Genomic DNA, 20,379 nt, shown 5'->3' on the forward strand with positions numbered 1-20,379 from the left:
TTGGTAGCAAAAGATGGCTGATACTTACTACACTTTCAAACTATAAGTAACACATTATTTAAAACCATGTTCAGTCATTTATTGGAGAAGGACAGTTAGAATAAATCTTCAAAAACATTACAATCTTTAATACAATTCAAATTTAAATAATAATAAGTCGGGAAATTTTAATTATTGTCAACTGATATATTCGATATACATGAATTGTTTATGTTTACATCTTTCAAACAGAAACGTTCATTTAAAGCTTGGCCTCCAGCGGTGCTCATTCAGGACCTGAAAAAGATATAATATTGTTGAAATAAACAATAAATTCAAATAAAAAATAAATTATGTCTTAGTAGCATTTGATTCACAAAAATAACTTTGTTACTTAAAAACATTGTTACTTGAAATTATAAATTTCATCTTAGTACAAATACTATGAATAATTATTATGCTAATTGTAAATGATTGAAAAATTTTGATCAAGATGAGTTTTTTTATATATTTTGAAATTAATAAATAAAATCATGTATTTGTAATTCGATTGATAGATATGTTTGCTGCATATGTTCGGAATTTAACGCTGACGTATTTCTTCAATTTATTACTATAACAAGGTTAACAATGGATTTATAAAATTATTGAATTACATTGATATTTTATAGTTCAAACAATTGGATGTCGATCTAATTTTCCCATTTTGTAAAATTCGCTCTAATTAACAGCTTAAAGAAAGCGACCTAGTCAAGTGACTAAATAAAGAAGTTAGAATTTGTGCGGTCTTTTTTCAAAAACGTATGATGATAATTAAGGAGACTTGATTTGCTGAAGAATTTCTTTTCTAATCAATGCAAGTGATAGGCCGTTGAAGGGTTATGATGGGAGTGATCAGAATGATGATGTGACTCCCTAATCGGGGCGCCCCTAACAGCGGCGACACGCCACCATTCTCTATGGCCGACAGCATTAAGGCTGTGCAAAGGCTAAAAATAAACTTTTTACTGGTGGTATTTTTCAGAGTTTTTTGATTTGTATACCATCATGCTATCAAAATGGAATAGTTTTCTCAGGAAAACATTTTTTCCGGAAATTACTTTTTGAGATATGAGCGCCTAAAATTTAAATTTTTGGACTGAACATTTCAAATTCGGTAAGAGATAAAACCATGAGATCTAGAGGATGGATTCTTCATGGTATTATTAATCTAGTAAAACAAAATTTTCATGAAAATATCAATTTTTGAGAAAGTTATTCAATTTACTAAAAATGACAAAAAATAACTTTCAGTTGAGTTATTTTTGGTAAATTGAATAACTTTCTCAAATATCCATATTTTCAGAAAGTTTTCATTCTACTACATCAGCAATATCATGAAGAATGTGGCCTCTAAATATCATGGATTTATCTCTTACCAAATTTGAAATGTTCTGTCCCAAAAATTTAAACTGCGGGCGCTCCTATCTCAAAAAGTAATGATAGGAAAAATATTTTCCTAAGAAAACTTTTTTATTTTGATAGCTTGATGATATACAAATCGAAAAACTTTGAAAAATATCACCAGTAAAAAGTTTATTTTTAGCCTTTGCACAGCCTTAAGGCGGTGCGATGAGGGTGTCTCGATGGTTGCCTTAATTTGATGTTATTTAATCCAATTCTGGATGAAAAGAATTTCGATTGGACAGTTGACCACATTTGCAAGGTCTCGGAGAACTAGCAACACTTTGGAAGGTTTCAATTAAAAGTTGTTGTCTTTTTATGGGCCTCACCCAAACATGTGGCAAATCGTCGGCGAGTAGCATTATTTTCAGTAGCAATTTTTCATTTGTGAATCGGATAGTTTTGATTAACTAACATTCAACTTGAAAATACTGTACAAAGTATTTTTAGTACAAAGTAAAGTTAGTACAAAATATTAGAATTGATAATTCACCCTCAAAGTGAGATATCTGCTCAAAGTGACACCAGCAGAAGGGTACACACAAATTACAGTAATACAATTTTTCTACAATAGCTAAAATTAGGTTAGAGAAACGATAATCTATTCAACGATGGCTGGAGATACGCAGTATGTTCATTTGCGCTTGCTAAGCAGGCGCAGTGGACAGTAGGAACTTTATTTCAGGATTGCCAAAATTACAAAACAATTATTGTCCATTACAGCATTTGCAGACTATTAAGGCATTTATTGAAAACAATATCAATAAAACTCAGTTTTCTAGGAATTTTCAAATTGCTCAGCTTTAGTACATGATTAATATAATAAGGTACGGTAAAGCTTAAGGTGAGTTTTGGTTGGTGCGTAAATGCCATCGTCAACGACGGCAGGGTGACGATTTCAGATTTATTAGAGAATATGCTCGAAATGTCCACCCATTGTAGTTGTAAACACTTGGACTTTTTCACAAGAATATTAATGATCCCTGGCAAAAGACATTCCGTTTATTAGACGATTGGAATGCACACATGGTGTTACACAGCTCAAGGATAATCAACTCGCACTGTCGAGTGTATACCGTTTGAGTAGGGCTACCAACTTCTAATCATGTGCTAGTAGTAGATCCAACTAGGAGTTTTCGGAAAATTCTAGGGTATGATCACGTTGGATACACATATGTGCAAGTGCATGCTTCACCAAGCGCGAAGATGAGAAACAAAATGTGGAAAGATCCATAGGAGCACTCACACTGAACGCGTGCACTTGCTGGTGGCGTTCAGTGTGAGCAGCTACAGGCAAGTCACAACCTGTTTCAATGGCTCTTTCCACATTTTGTTTCTCATCTGGCCTTGTCACGTGCATTTGTACATACGTGCATCCAATGTGATCATACCATTAAGCAAATAAAAGGTCTAGCAGCTGTTGCTACATCAATTTATATCGGCATGCATTGAGCGGTTGCTAGGGCAACCGGAATATTTCTAGTTCCATCTCGACCTGATTATAGTCCAGTCAATATAGACATATAAAAGATGCAATTTATATTGTAGTTCTGATTTTTTAATATAATATTTGGATAGATGAGAGAAATCCAGACCCAAATTCTATATACAGGGTCATATAAATTTCCAGGTAAACCTGACAACAATGCTCCTTGTATTGTGAAAAACACCTAATTTTTAGCTTCAACCATCATCACCTATATTGTCCTAACAGTCATATTTTGCACTATGATATGAGTTCATGAGATTATGTTCAATGAGAATCACCCGTTAGATTCACTTCATTTCAGTATTTCCTAGTGGAGAGGCGCGCTTAAGGACACCTCAAGGATCAAAATTTCAAAAACTTATAACTTTTAATACAAAGCTCGGATCTCATCCTACTACACTTCATTCTTCTCGGCTCGTCAAGGCGGTCCAAAATCATACATCACAAGTCAAATGCGGTCGGAATGTGTTCTCCTCCTAACTAGTCTCAACAAAGCTGAAAAGTCAAAAATTGTGTTAAAAACATTCCCTCCAAATTCCTTTTTAAATTAGTATATTGTTGCAAAACTGGAGTTTTCACACTCAACACTAAAGCTGCTGCAACAGTTGTAGGGAAATGCGTAAAAGTGAGAAATTATACATCAAATTGAAGAGAATTTAATGCTCTATAAGCTCATAATCAGCATGGATTTTTCCCATCGATGTTTAAATAGTTATAAGAGCATAAATAGAAAAAAGTTGGAAGCAAACGAGTTTTTTTTGTCAAAAATGTCACACCTTCAAGAGCGGATATCTCGAAAACTAGAAAAGATATAAAAAAAAGTTGTAAGAAGAATAGTGTAGAAAATTGTGTAAGCTTTAATTTTGTAGGTTATATATCAGTTATGTCCGTAAGATACACAGTTTTCGTGTTATATGCGAGAAATCAAATAATGGTACCTTTGAACCACCGCCACCCCCTTGGCACAAGGGTTAGGGGTGGGGACTTTTGATATGTTTACCTCCTTACTACCTTAAACAGAGCTGTGAGGTCAAAAATTGTCTTCAAAACTTTTCCCTCTATACCCTCTTTTGAGCATTCATTGCCTGGACCAATAGTACTGTACTATACAGTACATACCAATAATATAGCAGCACACTGTTGCCGTTTTTATGAAGATTCTATTAAGGTCTATTATTTTTTCGCTCTTTCTCTCACACAATTAGCTCACAGGCTCTCTGGATTCTATGAAATCTGGCAGCACTGTACTCCATATGAACAACGCTGGAATCTAAGGTTTGCGCAGACTCTCAACAACTTTATTCAACCGAGTCTTGAAAAAAACTTGGAATTAGCATTTGCTAGCTTCTATCATAGAGAAAATATAGCATAAGAAGATATCCCATGGTATAGGTAATTTATGTTGCAAATTCCGAGCCGATTTTTGTTAACTCAAGCCGTTAACTGCCGACTACTGTCTATTATTAATGTGTTGTTGGGGTGGTGAGAATGTAAGAACGGCACAATATGAGACTACTAGCGTAACATAACTTCATCAAAATCAACTACTAGGACTATCGACTTGAGTTAACAACGGAATTTGCAACATAAACGCACTATACCATGACTTACACTATCTTTTCTCTATGCTTTTATTCGACCGATCCAATAACAGACAAGGATAGCAATGGATAGGTGAACGTGAACAGCCAATTACCATGCTCCTCGATGATTTTTTTATTGATGTAGATCAACTGGACACGGAACAGGTCGAGATAGAGCATAGCACATTTTTTGTGGATTTGCAGTCCATTCTTTAGATGGTTGCGCGCCTTTTCAACGTTCCTGCAGTCGTCCAGCTCCCAATCTGCAGCCAACTTGAACAGGATCGGAATGTCGCTGTGAGCTGCCAACATATGCACCAGCACTAGGCTGCCTGCAATACATATATATTTATTGCAATTCATCACACAAACATCGGCCAGTGTCACAGGTAATTACATAAACATAGTTTATTAGTCAATAAATATCACATCATTATTTTACTAAAACTATTCATTCTTGCGCATTATAACTAACTTCACATGGGTTGATGGTTAGGATTATCTTCACTAGCTTAACAGACTTCTTTCCACAATATTTATGGTTTTCTATTGAAAAATTAACGAATTAACACCTGGCGTAATTTTTGAAAAAATAAAACGTTGACAACTTACAATTTGTCTGCAGAATTTGATGTAGGAAAGCCAAATTCCAAGATCGTTGGGATAGCTTAGTATTGCTCGATTGCACAATGCTGTAACATGGACAGCGATACATACTTCTATATGCGATTTGCTTGATGATGTTGATAGGCCCTTTTGCTGAAAGACAATGCACACATAGCACATACGTGAGTTTTTGTTTAATACAATTGTCTCTTGAAAAATGTATCTATTTTATGGCAAATGAACCAATTTGAATTATTGAAAAGAGTATTTATTCAAAAAATAAAGACAGGCAAACGTCCTATCCGTCCAGGCACCATTTTCAAGTCTCACAACTTATGGTCGAGTTAAAACTACTTACGACTTGAAGGGATATGCGGGCGAAACAGAGAAAGTGTTTGATGAGTGTTCAACACCTGGTCGGTTCCTCTCTGAAAGCACTGCATCGTCAACTAATTGCTAACCGTGCTTCTTTCTATGATTCTATTCGTCACTGTAGTTGGCTGCTCTCCTTCTCCATTTCTCTGATCTGCTTATCCCTCCAAGTCGCAAGTAGTTTTAAATCTACTATAACAATCCAATGACACACTGCTCTCTATCATATCCATTCTTATCATCATTTCACTTTTTCTTTATTAAAAAAAGCTTTCCAAGTATTTTTTTATCTTTTCAAATATTAGTTGTAGTAACTTCTTGTTTTTGCTATGAATGAATATTATTATCTGAGTTTTATTTTTATGTTAAAAGGAAGCATATTTAGGTTGCTGACCTAAACATGTTATGTTTAGTAAATTACTAGGTTGTTAACCTATTAGTTATTAGTATTAGTTAACATATTAACCTAGTAATTTTATCAATGCAACTATCGAAGACTGGACAGCTGCAAACTCTCTTTGTCTCAACAAAGACAAAACACAGTTGTAGGAATTTGATTCAAGTGGCCGATGTAATATTAATCATGTAAAGTTTCTGGGCATCACATTACAAAATAATTTAAAGTGGGAAAAACATGTCAGCTTACTGTGTAGTAAGGTATCTAGAAGTATTTTCATGCTTAGCAGATTAAGGCATATTGTAAGTCTTGATTGCTGTTTATTATGCATATATGCAGTCTCATTTGGCATATGGCATTGTTGCATGGGGGAGAAATTCAAATGTAAAGAAGAAGCTTTTTATATTACAAAAGAGAGCTATTAGAGTAATTTGTAACAAGGATAGTAGAACCCATTGTAGACCATTGTTTAAGAAACTCAGAATCATGACAATTACTGCACTATATGCTTTTGAATGCCTGATGTACACAAAGAAAAATGTAAACAGTTTTCCAATCAATAGTGATGTTCACAGCCATTTCATTAGACAGGCTACAGCACTCAGAATGACTCAGTGTAACTACCACTTTATGTTGAATAGTTTTGAAGAGTTTGGAAAAAGAATGTACAATAAGTTACCAGTTGAAATAAAAGAGCTTGAGATTAGACAGTTCAAAATCTGTGTGAAAAATATTTTAATTGACTGCAGTCCTTACAGTAGGCTACAAATGACTTGATGTGATGTAATTTGTAATTTTTATGTCCTGTTCCTGTGATGTATTGATGTTGAATTTGCTTCAATTGACTAATAACCTTACAGTTTGAAATCCTTAATAATGCGATGCAATTTTATGACTTGTGATATATTGTTAAATTTTTGATTGTATATTTTTTGACGATGTCTTGCATTATTGTTTTTAATGTTCTGATAATAAACAAATGTTGAATCTAAATATTGGTTATCCACAAATATGAAATAATGTTTTTGTTGGAATAATAATTGTTACCTGTTGTTTCTGATGTACTATTATGAATAAATAAATAAATAATACTATTGATTACCTGTTTCCTCGTTCTAACCAAGAAGAGCAAGGTTATCTCGTAGTCGATAAACTGCAAAATATGTTTCTTCTTCTTCACGCAATGAGCGATTTTGTTGCTGAACTCTGATCTCTTTGATTTAATTTTCCTGTTGATAAAAATTGAACAAAAAATTATCAAATATATCTACAAGAAATCATTGAAAAAGACAGTTTCATCAACTGGTCTGCAGCTATGGCAATACAACATGCTGCCTCCATCTCATCAAAACATTTCAACTTGGAAATTTTGTTGTTGGTTGATCTTATAATTTCTGTACTGTTGTACAAGACGTCCTGTACCAAGTGGAGATCATACTTACATGGTTGATGTTTGCATTGAATATATTTGATTTCAGATACTTGACTTTGAATATATTTAAATATTTTTGACTTCAGATACTGTTTTGTTGAAACATTTATGTAATTTAGCAATTTTCATGATATTTCTACACAACATCCAAGTGTTTCATTGTCAATTATTTTTGTTTGGAAGCAAACTTGAGAGGACAGGTGGCAAGTAGAATGTAACAACGTTTGAAAATGAAACAACTTGACGACCAGCGCCAGAGTGGGGAGAGGTGATTTGCCAGCACTCGCCTTTGCTTCCATCACTCACAAAGACGAGTGGCCAGCTGATCATTCACAAATGGTCACATTGCAGTGTAGATGGCAAGACCAACGTGGCCAAGCTCACCAGCTACTTGGCGGTAGTGTAGACTAGTCATAAGGAATTGTACCAACACAAACGAAAGCATGTGTTTTATGTTAAGGTACAATTTCTTAGCGGCGTCTCTGCCGCCTTAGCTAGAGCACATAACCTATAAATTCATTAGAATCGATGACTCATTGGAAATTCATGTTGTATGAACGTTATGGCTGTAGATGAATTAAAAGTGTTGACTACTACATTGCATCTACATTTCATTGAATCATCGAAACTAATGCCGCATCTACATGTTGCCCGCTTGCCCCAGTCTCTGGCCCAGCCTGGTAACCCAACGTAGGTCAACGAAGGCCAACACTGGCACTGTCGACATTGGCCTTCGTCGGGCCAACATGTAGATGCGGCATTATGAATTTATAGGTTAGGTGCTCTAACCACGGAAGCTCTAAATACTCATCTTGAAACGCCGCTATGGAAGCGCCCAAAAACAAAGCGTTGAATTGAATACTACAAAAATATGTAAAATATTACCGATTACATTACTTACTTGATTTCAGCCTTCGTAAAGAGTTGTAGCTTTTCCATCAATATTAATTCAAAAGGGTCTTTTGCCCTCGAAGTGACTGATACTGCCATGATGAGTCGTTTTACTGTTAATTGAAATTAATAAAACAAATTGATAGCTATACGAACTAATAAAAAATTATTCTAATCATTATTATTAATAAAAAAAATTCTAATCAAAAATTAAATCAAATGGTGTAGCCTGAACTCAAAGCTCAACATAAACACCTAAACCACAGAATAGAACAAAAAAAATTTTGAAATGCTAAAACTCTTTTGTTTTAAAAAGATAAGTGGGTGGTGAAAGCTAAATTGGAGAATTTAGAAAGAACATATTTTGGCCTCTCATTTTAATTCTTCAATTTATGCAATTCAAAAGTTATTAAAGAACAAAAAATCTTGTGAATCCACGTGCAAAGAGCATAATAAATTTTGTAACGTTGAAATCACTAGAACATAGTCTGGTTAAAAAGTGTTTTAAAATAAAATTTAATAAACGCAAGGATAATAAATTTACTTGTAAATACATAAATGATGTTGCATTCATAGGCATTAATGGAAAATTTAATAATAGGATACATAGGAAAGACAAAAATGAATATTGAGTGTTTTATTTGAGAACTATGATACTTTATTGCATATGTATTCCAAGAATATGAATACAAATTGTACTGACTAGGGAAACAAATCTGAGACCATTTATATAGTAGTATGTACAGTGAGTCAGCTAAATTAAAAAAATATTCAGATAGGGAATTGATGAATCATGCAGATGATAAGAAGGGCAAGACATTGAAATTTTAAAATTGTCTTGAAGTATTATGTCTGAGATTGATTTCTGATTGACAGACTATGTAAATAATAATTGATATAATTATTTATATATTTTCTATGTTAATGAATGGTTCAGAGTTTTGAGAGTTGAGCTGTTGTAAGAGTTATGGGACAAAGAAATCAGTTAAATATTTTTAGTATTTGAATGTTGTTTTTGATTGTATGGAGTTTTGTATGGAAAAATTCAATTTCAAAGTTTTTAGCAAGTGTGTTTCATTAAATTTTTTTAGATTTGTTTTGTAGTCATGGAAATCACAGCTCTAGGGTCTTTCTTGAGTGTGCGTCCTCAGATGTCTGTTGAGAGATGATTTCTGTATTGATTTGAAGTCACAGAAATCACAGCTGAAGGGTCTCTCTCCAGTGTGAATCATCAAATGTTGGGTGAGAGCTGATTTCACTTTTGATTTATAGTCACAGAAATCACAGCTGTAGGGTCTCTCTCCAGTGTGAATCCTTATATGTTTGGTGAGAGATGATTTCTCTGTTGCTTTGTAGTCACAGAAATCACAGTTGAAGGGTCTCTCTCCAGTGTGAATCCTTAAATGTTGGGTGAGAGCTGATTTCACTGTTGCTTTATAGTCACAGAAATCACAGCTGTAGGGTCTTTCACCAGTGTGAATCCTTAAATGTTGTGTGAGAGATGATTTCACTGTTGCTTTGTAGTCACAAAAATTACAGCTGAAGGGTCTCTCTCCAGTGTGAGTCTTTATATGGTTGGTGAGAGATGATTTTTCTGTTGCTTTGTAGTCACAGAAATCACAGCTGAAGGGTCTCTCTCCAGTGTGAATCATCAAATGTTGGGTGAGAGCTGATTTCTCTGTTGCTTTGTAGTCACAGAAATCACAGCTGTAGGGTCTCTCTCCAGTGTGAGTCTTTATATGCTTGGTGAGAGCTGATTTCCTTATTGCTTTGTAGTTACAGAAATCACAGCTGTAGGGTCTTTCACCAGTGTGAATCCTTAAATGTTGTGTAAGAGTTGATTTTACTGTTGCTTTATAGTCACAGAAATCACAGCTGAAGGGTCTCTCTGCAGTGTGAGTTCTTATATGTTTGATGAGATCTGCTTTATTTTTTGTTTTGTAGTTACAGTACTTGCACTTATGTTGTTTCCCAGCTGTGTGTATACTACAATGAAGATTTAATTCTCTGATGTTGCTGAATGCCTCACCACACAACTGACATTCAGTTAATTCACTATCACTTGCTGCATCAATTACATTCTTTCTTGCATTTTTAATTAATAAGTCCACCTCATTGAGGTCTTCATCAGAATCGTTGATCAAAGTGTTCCCAAGAGTTTCATCAACTGATCTATTGATTGAGCTTAAACCTCCTTGTCCGACAGAGTTTGATATACATACTCCTGGTGGTAAGCTTATACTTTCAGAATGTGTAAATAATGTATCAGAATAATTGTCTTCAATATCCACTAATGTTTCTGAGTGTGTTCCATAAGATTCTTCTACATTTTCAACTTTCATGTGTTCAGGTATAAAGGGGTAACAGTTCAGTCTATCTGTTGAAAGAGAATAGATGCTTTCAATGTGTAGGCCTGTATCATTTTCTTGCTGAATCTCCTCTTCTTTCACTGTTCCTCCATGTTGTTGGTGTTCTTCTTCTTCAATCAGAACCTCTGGCTTGAGCACTATAATTTCAAATCGATGTTTTGAATAATTGTGGTCTAAATATACAACCTGATTATCCATGTTATACTGAATCTGGTACTTTTCTTTAATACTTCATCTGGTCCATGAATTGGCCAATTACAGATGCCCATGTCTGGTCCTTGATGTTGAGAATGTGTCATTTACCCTGAGTTGTCTTGACCTTGACCATCCAAGTTGTTTGGCTGAATCTGGACTGGTCTGGATACAATGAGGCATTTCTAGCTGTACTCTCCTCCCTGTAAGCAAGTCAGTGGCTCAGTTGTAGTATGTTATGTTGTGATTAAATAAATAAATAATGAATTTGGTTCTTTCAGGAATTGTTCAGCTTGCAATATTCGATCCAATTTCAAATATGGTATTGAAAAAATATTTCAGATTGTGAACATTCCCATGAAAACCCAAAGAGTTGAAAAAGAAAGATGGACCTTATGCTCCATCTATTACATATACATGTGGAATGGATTTCTACATTAGTGTTTTTTATCAATTATGTCACATAAATAAATTCTAAATTGGCCTGTTTCTGAGCTCAGGATCCAATAAATTGGAAGCCGTGTGGATTAACAACGGGAAGGTAATGGTTAAGGCGACAACAAACAGTATGCAAACACAAGTGTGGTATCCTGCCGATATCGATGAGCTTGTTCGGATGAGAGAACAACAGTCTACTGTTGTCTACAACTAGATGGTGGCATAAAATCCATTGAGCGATGTAGATTGATATATTAGATAAGGCATTTTTGCATAGTGGAGTGTGAGTACTATTTTAGTTATCATAATTGTATATAATGATCGAGGATATAATTTTATTTGGGTATTAATACATACAATCACCTAATATTGGGTGAATCATTCGAGAGAATTTCATTATTCTGTTCTATAGGTGTTGTCATGAGGTTTGACATACGTATGATCGCTAGAGGTCGTCATATTCCTAATTCTAATACTTTTTCTCATTTAATTTTTATCTCTTTATCTACAATAATAATCAATGATCAATTAGTTTATTACATATGGAATTAAATGGAGAATGCATTTATTCAAATGCTAATTAATATATAATTATTATTGAACGAAAATCCTAAATAAATGCTGCAAATCACCCCGAAGACCTCTGCTACTGCAGACATTGACAACAGGGCTAACAGCTAGATGGAAATTCGATGAGAACTACTATCCAAAAATTAGTTGCCAGCCCGGGAATCGAACCCGGTACCTCCCAATTGCTAGTCAGGAATGCTTGCCCTTACACCAAACTGACAATTTCTGGATAGCAGCGCTCATTTTATATGAAGCCATAGCGGCCAACTAGTTACATATGGAATTAAATGGAGAATGCATTTATTCAAATGCTAATTAATATATAATTATTATTGAACGAAAATCCTAAATAAATGCTGCAAATTGGGAGGTACCGGGTTCGATTCCCGGGCTGGCAACTAATTTTTGGATAGTAGTTCTCATCGAATTTCCATCTAGCTGTTAGCCCTGTTGTCAATGTCTGCAGTAGCAGAGGTCTTCGGGGTGATTTGCAGCATTTATTTAGGATTTTCGTTCAATAATAATTATAATTAGTTTATTAATCTTTGAACTATCAAGATGACTTTAGTACTATTTTGGCTATCATGATCACATATTAAACAGGGATTTTATTTTATTTGGTTATAGATATAATACTTCACTTAACATAAGGTTAATGCATCCCAGAGAATTTCTTTATTTTGTTTTATCAGTGTTGTCATGAGGTTTGACATACGTATATGATCGCTTGCGGTCGTCATATTCCTAATTCTAATACTTTTTCGCATTTAATTTTTATCTCTTTATTTACAATAATAATCAATGATCAATTAGTTTATTAATCTTTGAACTATCAAGATGACTTTAGTACTATTTTGGCTATCATGATCACATATTAAACAGAGATTTTATTTTATTTGGTTATAGATATAATACTTCCCTTAACATAAGGTTAATGCATCCCAGAGAATTCCTTTATTTTGTTTTATCAGTGTTGTCATGAGGTTTGATATGCCTATGATCATTTTATTTATTTTCGATAATAATCAAAAATCAATTAGCTTATTACACTATGAACTATCTAGATGACCTGAAGCGTTTATTTTTAAGGGAGGATTAATTTTTAGTTCTAGACTTGATGAGACGATGGGGAAAAATTATGAATTAATAATGAAAAACGGTAGGGCGAGGAGGGCATATTTTGTTTAATCTTTCTTTTCTTGAAATGGAAAGGCACGAAACGGAATTGGAAAACTATAACAGTATATCTTGTTTTAGAGTTGAATGACTTCAACTCTCTTAATGATTTCTTTATTGATGATAATTTGAAGATATTTCATTTAAACATAAGAAGTTATAACGAAAGCTTTGATAACTTAGCAATTGGTTTAAATATAGTGAAACACAAAATGGACATTATAATATTGTCTGAAACTTGGCTTAACGAAGATGATGTAGGACAATTGTTGGATGGATACGATACTTTGCGTATGACATCAAAACGTACCAGGAATGTCGGAGTACTTGTTTTCATAAGGAAAACATTATCAGCAGTGGGAACTAGGTATTAATATAGGAGGAGTAAATGCATTAGAAATAGATTTTCATTACAACAAAAGTTATTGTTTACTTGCTGCCTATAGAACACATGACTCAATCGTTTCTTGCTTCATAGATCATTTACGCGATTACTGCAATAAGACAACTAGAGATAAAACGACTAGATATAATAGCTGGGGATATAAATATAAATATTTTGAAACAGGACGAACAATCCGATTAAACCGAACGACGAACAAACCGAACGACTAGATATAATAGCTGGGGATATAAATATAAATATTTTGAAACAGGACAAACAAACCAATTTATACTTGGAGGTCTTATGCGAGAACGGATTTGTTAATTGTATCGATAAGCCAACAAAAGTTCATAATATTAGTAGTACATTAATAGATCATATGTTTATAAAAAAATACGACATTGACATGGTTCAGTCGGCAGTAGTTAGAGTACCAATGACTGATCATTACACTTTGGCTCTCCAGGTGAGTTCTGAGAGTTGAAGAGGAAAAGATACCTCCACTTCTAAATTTATTATAGATAACAACATATTTTTTTCTTTGCTTGAAAAAGAATCGTGGGATACGGTATTGATTGAAAATGATGTGAATAGCACAAATAATAATTTTTATCTAACCGTTAATAAGTTTATCGATAAGTCCAGGAATAATGTGTTGTGCAAACTAATCCAAAATTAAAAAAAAAACAAGCCGTGGATAACTGAAGGGCTGGTCAGGTCGGTTAGAGAAAGAGATAAATTATTGTACAAATTAGTTAAGAAACAACCATTTAATGTTGAGCTTGTGAATTACTTTAAGGCCTATAGGAATAGATTAAGTTGCTTGTTAAAAAACACTAAGAATCAATACTATAGAAATAAATTGAATGAAGCTGGAAATGATCCAAAAAAGTTTTGGCATGTGATTAATGAGATATCAGGTCGAGATAACAAGAAACTGAGTTTTTCGTTAGAACATTTTTCTAAGGAGGTCGAAAATATACAATCACCATCACTTAAATCAAAAACTATTGCTGACAAATTCAATGACTATTTTCGCAGGTGGGGCAAAACCTCGCAGAAAAGGTAAATTTTAGAGGTGATTATATTATTAATGATGAAGACTATTGTTCAAATACCGAATTCCACTTCAAAGAGGTTACTGATAATGATATTTTGCGCACTTTTTTAGAACTGAGAGGAATGTCTGCACCGGGTCATGATGGTATATCTACTAAAATTTTTAAACAACATATAAAATTATTCGTAAAGCCTCTAAAGTACATATATATACAACTTGAGTATCTCACAAGGCATCTTTCCAGATACTTTTAAGATAGCCAAAATTTTTTCCACTGTTCAAAAATGGAGATAAGTCTGAAAAGAGTAACTATAGACCGATTTCTTTGTTAAATGTTTTTTCTAAAGTTTTGGAAAAAATAGTTAAACATCAATTGAGTGATTACATTGAAACCAACAACATTCTAACTAAAAAACAGTTCGGTTTCAGGAAAAACAAAAATATTTCTGATGCTCTTTTCAGCCTGACGCAAGAGATTGATCAGGCTTCAAGTGTTAATCTGGAAAGTTTAGTAATATTTCTCGATTTGGCAAAGGCCTTCGATGCCGTTGACTGACAAAAACTGCTGAAAAAACTTGATTTTATTGGAATTCGTGATATTTCATATTAATGGTTCAAAAGTTATCATTCTGATAGAAAACAAATTGTTCAAATATTAGGAGTAGATAGTAAACCAAATGTAATAGAGTATGGTGTGGTCCAAGGAAGTACTTTGGGTCCCTTACTGTTTTTAATCTATGTTAATAATGTGTCAAAAGTTCCAATCAAGGGAAATCTATTTTTATTTGCTGACGACACAGCAATACATGTGACTGGTAAAAATAAACAAGAACTGTACCAAAACGCTACATTCATATCTCTTGAAGAAATGGTTTGATAATAACATGTTGACTTTAAATATTAAGAAATCTAAATGCATAGAAATTTTTTCCAGAAGAAGGCAAGAAGACAGAATTAATAACATCACTCTACATTCTTGTACTGAACCTACCAATATACAATGTAACTGTGAATCGATTGAAAATGTAGTAGCTTATAAATATTTATGAGTAATGATAGATGAGAAATTGAATTGGTCGGCTCATATTGCATTCTTGAAAAGTAAAATTCGCAAAGCCATTTACATTTTTTACCAATTAAACAAAATTCTATCACTAAAAGAGCTACGAAATATTTATTTTTCTTATGTCCAGTCACTTATCGAATTGGGAATTTTAGCTTATGGGGGTGCCTATAAAACATTACTAAAACCCTTGGAAGTTACACAGAAATCTATTATTAAAACAGCATTAACAAAACGTATACGCACTCCTACTGATGAAATTTTTGAAGAATTCAATGTTTCAAGTATAAGGCAAATTTATGTAAGAAATATATTGTTATATATGTACAAAAATCATAAAGATATGTTAAAGAAAATTGAGCACAGCTATCGAACTCGTTCGTCAGAAGCAATAGGAATCCAAGTTCCAAGGCTAGTCAAAACTCATTCCACTACTAATACTTATTATATAGCACACACTCTGTATAGAAATCTGCCTGAAAATCTACGTAATACTGAAGGTAAATCCAAATATATTTATAAAAAAAATGTTAATGACTGGTTAAAGGAGATTGGGAGGACAAATAATATAGAAGTGATAATTCATTCATTGTATAAGTAAAGCAAATGTTGTGTAATGATAGTCCAAATCTAACTCTTAATGTTTACATCTTTTATACTTAAAATCCTTTAAACTTCAAATTTTCTCTGATATTAATACCTGGTTTACCCAAGAATGTGATAGATGCAAGTATGGGGACAGTCCGACGTTAGCCAATCATCGCCAAGACCCTCTTCCACACACAGGCTTTGCCTTTGTGGAGAATTTTCATGAAGTTTTTTAAAATATAATGTTGTATTTTCTGGAGCTACAATATAATAGCAACTAGATTTGGTTATAATGATTAATTTTTTAGTTCAACTGTAAGTTTTATCTATGATTGTTTGGTTGCAGAAGATGTAAAGTTGTTGTATAATATGAATATTTGTAACCTGAAATCATGATAATAAAAACCAATTTGATTTGATTTGATTCAGCTAAGTTCTAGACTACACAGCTGGTGTCAGAATATTGGCTTTCCAAAACGGGGTATAGTTGCAGTATTCATGATAATCTTTATTTTCTCTTTTCTATAATTGGAAACGTTTTTCCTTGATGAAATGAAACATTCCTAAATAACTCAAAATAGCTGAAACTACACAATTTCCTCTTTATTTTTTTGTGTTCAATTTTCTAGTTTTTAAAATGTAATTTTAAAATTGTTATTCCTTAAACTGTGACTACGCCCCATTTCCAAAAGCCAATTTTCTGACTCCAGCTGTTCAAAGTCTAGAACCTAGCTAACACCGAGCTGGGAAACCGGCCCTTAGTGGAGTACCTATAGTGAGGTTCACGTTATAATGGCAGTGGATAAAGATAGGAGAATAGCGATGCCGATTCTCTGCATTAATTATATTTCTACACTGTCAAAAACATAATTGGCATCGTTGTGGACCTAGAAAAGGATAGTACCACCGGCTTTGTCAAATGATAGACAAGGATAGCAAAACTTGATCAAATACTGTCATTATAACGTGGACCTCACTATAGTAATAGTGAGGTCCATGTTATCATGCTATTTAGATAGAAATATACAGTGATCTTCTTCTATATACCATGCATGTTATAATGACAGAGGATGAAGATATGGGAACAGTGTTGCTGATTTTCTGTCTTGTTACTGCCCTCTTCAAATTATAATTAATTGTAACAGAAACTTAGGTCTTCAATATTTTTCAGGTTATGTAGTAGCCTATTTTCCTTATATTCTACTAAATCCCTACACATTTGGAATATATTCATTCAAGTACTTACTTCGAAATCCATTGTGCCTGATCAGATTGAATGAGTCAAGATGATTAATCACTTTTACATACTGAAATGACAAAATAATAGAGGAGATTTGTAAGAGCGCTATACATTGATCAATAAGGATGAAAGCCGCGTATTGACAGACGCCACTTTGTAGAGACGCACAGACTGGTGGAAGGCAAGCATTGGCGAGGCATTGTGCGTCGCACACATGCCTCGGCATTGAAAAGGGCACACAACTCACATTACAAGACGTTGCTTGACATCAGCTGTTGTCATCTGAAAGGAATTGGGACATAAACTCAACAATGGTCACTTCTATAGTGAGTTTCTTGTTAAAATGGCAGTGGAGAAAGATAGGAGAAAAACGTTTCTGATCCTCTGTCTTGTCAAAGCCTTATTCTTGTAGATGATAGCTGATGCAGGTTTATTGAAGTGAATATTAATGGTTCATTCTCGTTTAAAATAATCAATTATATTTTATTAAGCCAGAAATTATATTTTTCAATAACTTTATAATGAATTTTCATAATTACAATAAAATATTTTGTTAATTATTAATTCCACATTGTTAAAAGATGATCTGGCAACTGAGAAGAGTGGGAAAGAGATAGCACTATCCGTTTTGTTGGATGATAGACAGGGATAATAGTACCATTGCTAATCAAACACTGTCATTATAACGTGGACCTCACTATAGCAGGACAAAAAGAACAACAACTCATCTTGAACTGTGGAGAGAGAAAGCCCAGGTCACTGAATCTGCGGCCTGAGGCACAACCACCTGCAGGGAACCTCTGGTAAAGTGTATAGAAGTGACTAAACCAGCTACTGGTGAGAGTAGCTAAGTGTAAATCAAATATGATGAAGTGGGGTTACCTGGACGAAAATATGGACATTACTTCCTACTTCTGTCATTGACAAGCTTCCTGGATGGACGGCATCTCTTTTTATTCTGACCTAATTAGTCGTCATTGACTATAAAAATATTTTTTTGTACACATAACTTGACACAAACTTTAATGTTTTGAAATCTGAACAACAGATCGAGATGATTATGTGGATTTTGTATCACTCAGTTTACATCAAATTAGATCAGCCTAAGGACTTGTTGGCCTCAAAGTATTCAGCCACAGAGCAGAATGTCACCCCACACAACCAGGCTCTAATCCTTGCACCAAAACTTCTGTCATCCAGATCCCTCACCATGTCTGGCAGCACATTGAAGATCTTCTATGCCAGTACAGGGAAACAGTCTCTTTTCTTGTTCAATCTGCAGAAGGGTACATCAATTTTAGCTTTTCCTCTTGTATTATAGGAATGCTTATTGGCTCTTATTGTCATTGAGTGATAATGAATTTTTATGTGTAGCAAGGAGAGCAGAATGTACTGGTTGAACACTGTATAGATACCCAGTCTCGAGAATTGTTTATTGTTGTTTAATGTTTTTGAAGGGACAGATTCAAGGAAGCAAAGGTTCAAAGAACCCTGCATGTCAACCGAAGCTTATTGTGTTCCCAAGTAGTATGTTAGTTAGGCAAACCAATACCTATGTCCTTTACAAGAACCAGGAGTTTTTCCCTATACTAACATTCCATTCATCGCCTGGTTGCAATCCTTGTCGCAATCCAGTGTGATATGCTTGGCAGTCTCTTCAGACTGATTAGGCCTCGTGACCTACATGAGTTCTACTCCTGGCCTTCTTTGTAGGTCCTTCCGCTGAGGAAGGGGCGGCCAAGTTGCCTCTAGGGCGCCCGGCCACCCCTGACTCAGCCTCTTAACCCACATTTGTGCCTAGAGTTTCACTCATCTCTGGTCTCTTAGGTTTTTTATTTTTGGGTCAAAGGCCTCACCTGAATGGCCACCCTTCTTTGAGCAGTGGTGAGGTTTGGTATCTCCACCTACAACTCGTGACCTATGTGAGTTCCACTCCTGGCCTTTTTGTAGATCCTTCCGCTAAGAGAGGGGACGCCAAACTGCCTCTAGGGGGCGCCCGGCGCCGGCAACCCTTGACTCAGCTTCTTGACCCACATATTTGCACCTGGAGTTTCATCCATCTCTGGTCTCTTGGGTTTTTCTTTTTTTTGCCCCTCCAAAACTGCCCTGATGGGGCCAGATCCCGTGGGTTTGAAGGCAAGGCATCTTCTGGACTTTTTGTGCAGTTGAGAAGTTGATATTGTGGTAATTATTCATATTGAATGAAAAAGACTAAGAAATTGTCAAAAAACCACTGATTTATTGATAATTAGAAAGACCGGTTTCGGTTATTACACCATTGTCAATCTCTGATAAACTAAAACTAAATACAAGAGCAGCAGAATTTATACTAGTAGGTGAGTACTGCTATTGGTCGAGGGCATGAACGCCTGCCATTGGCCTAGCTGGACAGTCTCCTCCCCCTCAACGGTGTGACAAAATGGCGGCTTAAGCAACAGAATCACCATGATAATAAAATTTACTGTTAGTAGAAAAGAACCAAGAAAACAAGTGTGAAAGAGAATAAAACAAATATGTAAATGGAAAAACTATTGACTAATGTATGCTTACAATTTAAATAGTCTATTTAGCTGCAGTAAAGACAAAATTGATATTTGGGATAAAAGCGGGGTGTACAAACTTAAATGTGATGATTGTAATGCTTGTTATGTGGGTCAGACTGGTAGAAGTTTCAAAATTAGAATTAAAGAACACATCAGAGATTGGAATAAACAAAATTCCCAGTATAGTTTAAATGACCAGATTCATTTCAACCATTTGATAAAATTCGTTTTATCATAAAATTTTAAGCATACATTAGTCAATAGTTTTTCCATTTACATATTTTTGTTTTATTCTCTTTTACACTTGTTTTCTTGGTTCTTTTGTACTAACAGTAAATTTTATTATCATGGCGTTTCTGTTGCTTAAGCCGCCATTTTGTCACACCGTTGAGGGGGAGGAGACTGTCTAGCTAGGCCAATGGCAGGCGTTCATGCCCTCGACCAATAGCAGTACTCGCATACTAGTATAAATTCTGTTGCTCTTGTATTTAGTTTTAGTTTATCAGAGATTGACAATGGTGTAATAACCGAAACCGGTCTTTCTAATTATCAATAAATCAGTG

General features: G+C 34.4%; 2 protein-coding genes across 7 annotated transcripts in view; both read right to left on the bottom strand.

The window, feature by feature from the left end:
* LOC111055865 (gastrula zinc finger protein XlCGF57.1-like) overlaps positions 1–17,448 on the bottom strand; it is a 45,737-nt gene extending 28,289 nt beyond the window's left edge. Inside the window, exons 1-2 of one of the 2 annotated variants that reach the window (XM_039442366.1) lie at positions 17,280–17,429; positions 8,828–10,956 (exon numbers count right to left, since the gene is read on the bottom strand). In XM_039442366.1, the coding sequence (XP_039298300.1) occupies positions 9,314–10,759 (1,446 nt within the window). In that variant the 5' untranslated portion in view covers positions 10,760–10,956; positions 17,280–17,429 and the 3' untranslated portion in view covers positions 8,828–9,313. Of the gene's footprint in view, positions 1–8,827; positions 10,957–17,279 lie in introns of those variants that run through there. The other variant, XM_022343166.2, reaches the window with a different exon arrangement.
* On the bottom strand, positions 127–8,669 carry LOC120354764 (U3 small nucleolar RNA-associated protein 6 homolog). 5 transcript variants are annotated; one of them, XM_039442371.1, is made up of 4 exons: positions 6,972–8,669; positions 5,107–5,253; positions 4,608–4,826; positions 127–276 (listed from the first exon to the last, which is right to left on the bottom strand). In XM_039442371.1, the coding sequence occupies exons 2-4, from the start codon at positions 5,207–5,209 to the stop codon at positions 266–268; spliced, it is 333 nt and encodes a 110-aa protein (XP_039298305.1). In that variant the 5' UTR covers positions 5,210–5,253; positions 6,972–8,669; the 3' UTR covers positions 127–265. The 5 variants fall into 5 exon arrangements, with proteins under 5 accessions (XP_039298305.1, XP_039298304.1, XP_039298303.1 ...); XM_039442370.1 differs by having other exon boundaries at positions 223–276; positions 4,615–4,826; XM_039442369.1 differs by lacking the exon at positions 127–276 and adding an exon at positions 3,345–3,406.
* Positions 17,449–20,379: the final 2,931 nt, after the last annotated feature.

Source organism: Nilaparvata lugens, chromosome X (genome assembly GCF_014356525.2).
Source record: "Nilaparvata lugens isolate BPH chromosome X, ASM1435652v1, whole genome shotgun sequence".
Taxonomy (NCBI): domain Eukaryota; kingdom Metazoa; phylum Arthropoda; class Insecta; order Hemiptera; family Delphacidae; genus Nilaparvata; species Nilaparvata lugens.

Excerpts from the sequence above, each read along its gene's own strand:
- LOC120354764 (XM_039442367.1), bottom strand. The coding sequence starts at position 8,291 with ATGGCAGTATCAGTCACTTCGAGGGCAAAAGACCCTTTTGAATTAATA. Across the intron at positions 7,099-8,202 it reads TTTACGAAGGCTGAAATCAA|GAAAATTAAATCAAAGAGAT; the intron begins GTAAGTAATGTA and ends TTTTATCAACAG. Across the intron at positions 5,254-6,971 it reads TGGTTAGAACGAGGAAACAG|CAAAAGGGCCTATCAACATC; the intron begins GTAATCAATAGT and ends ATTGTCTTTCAG.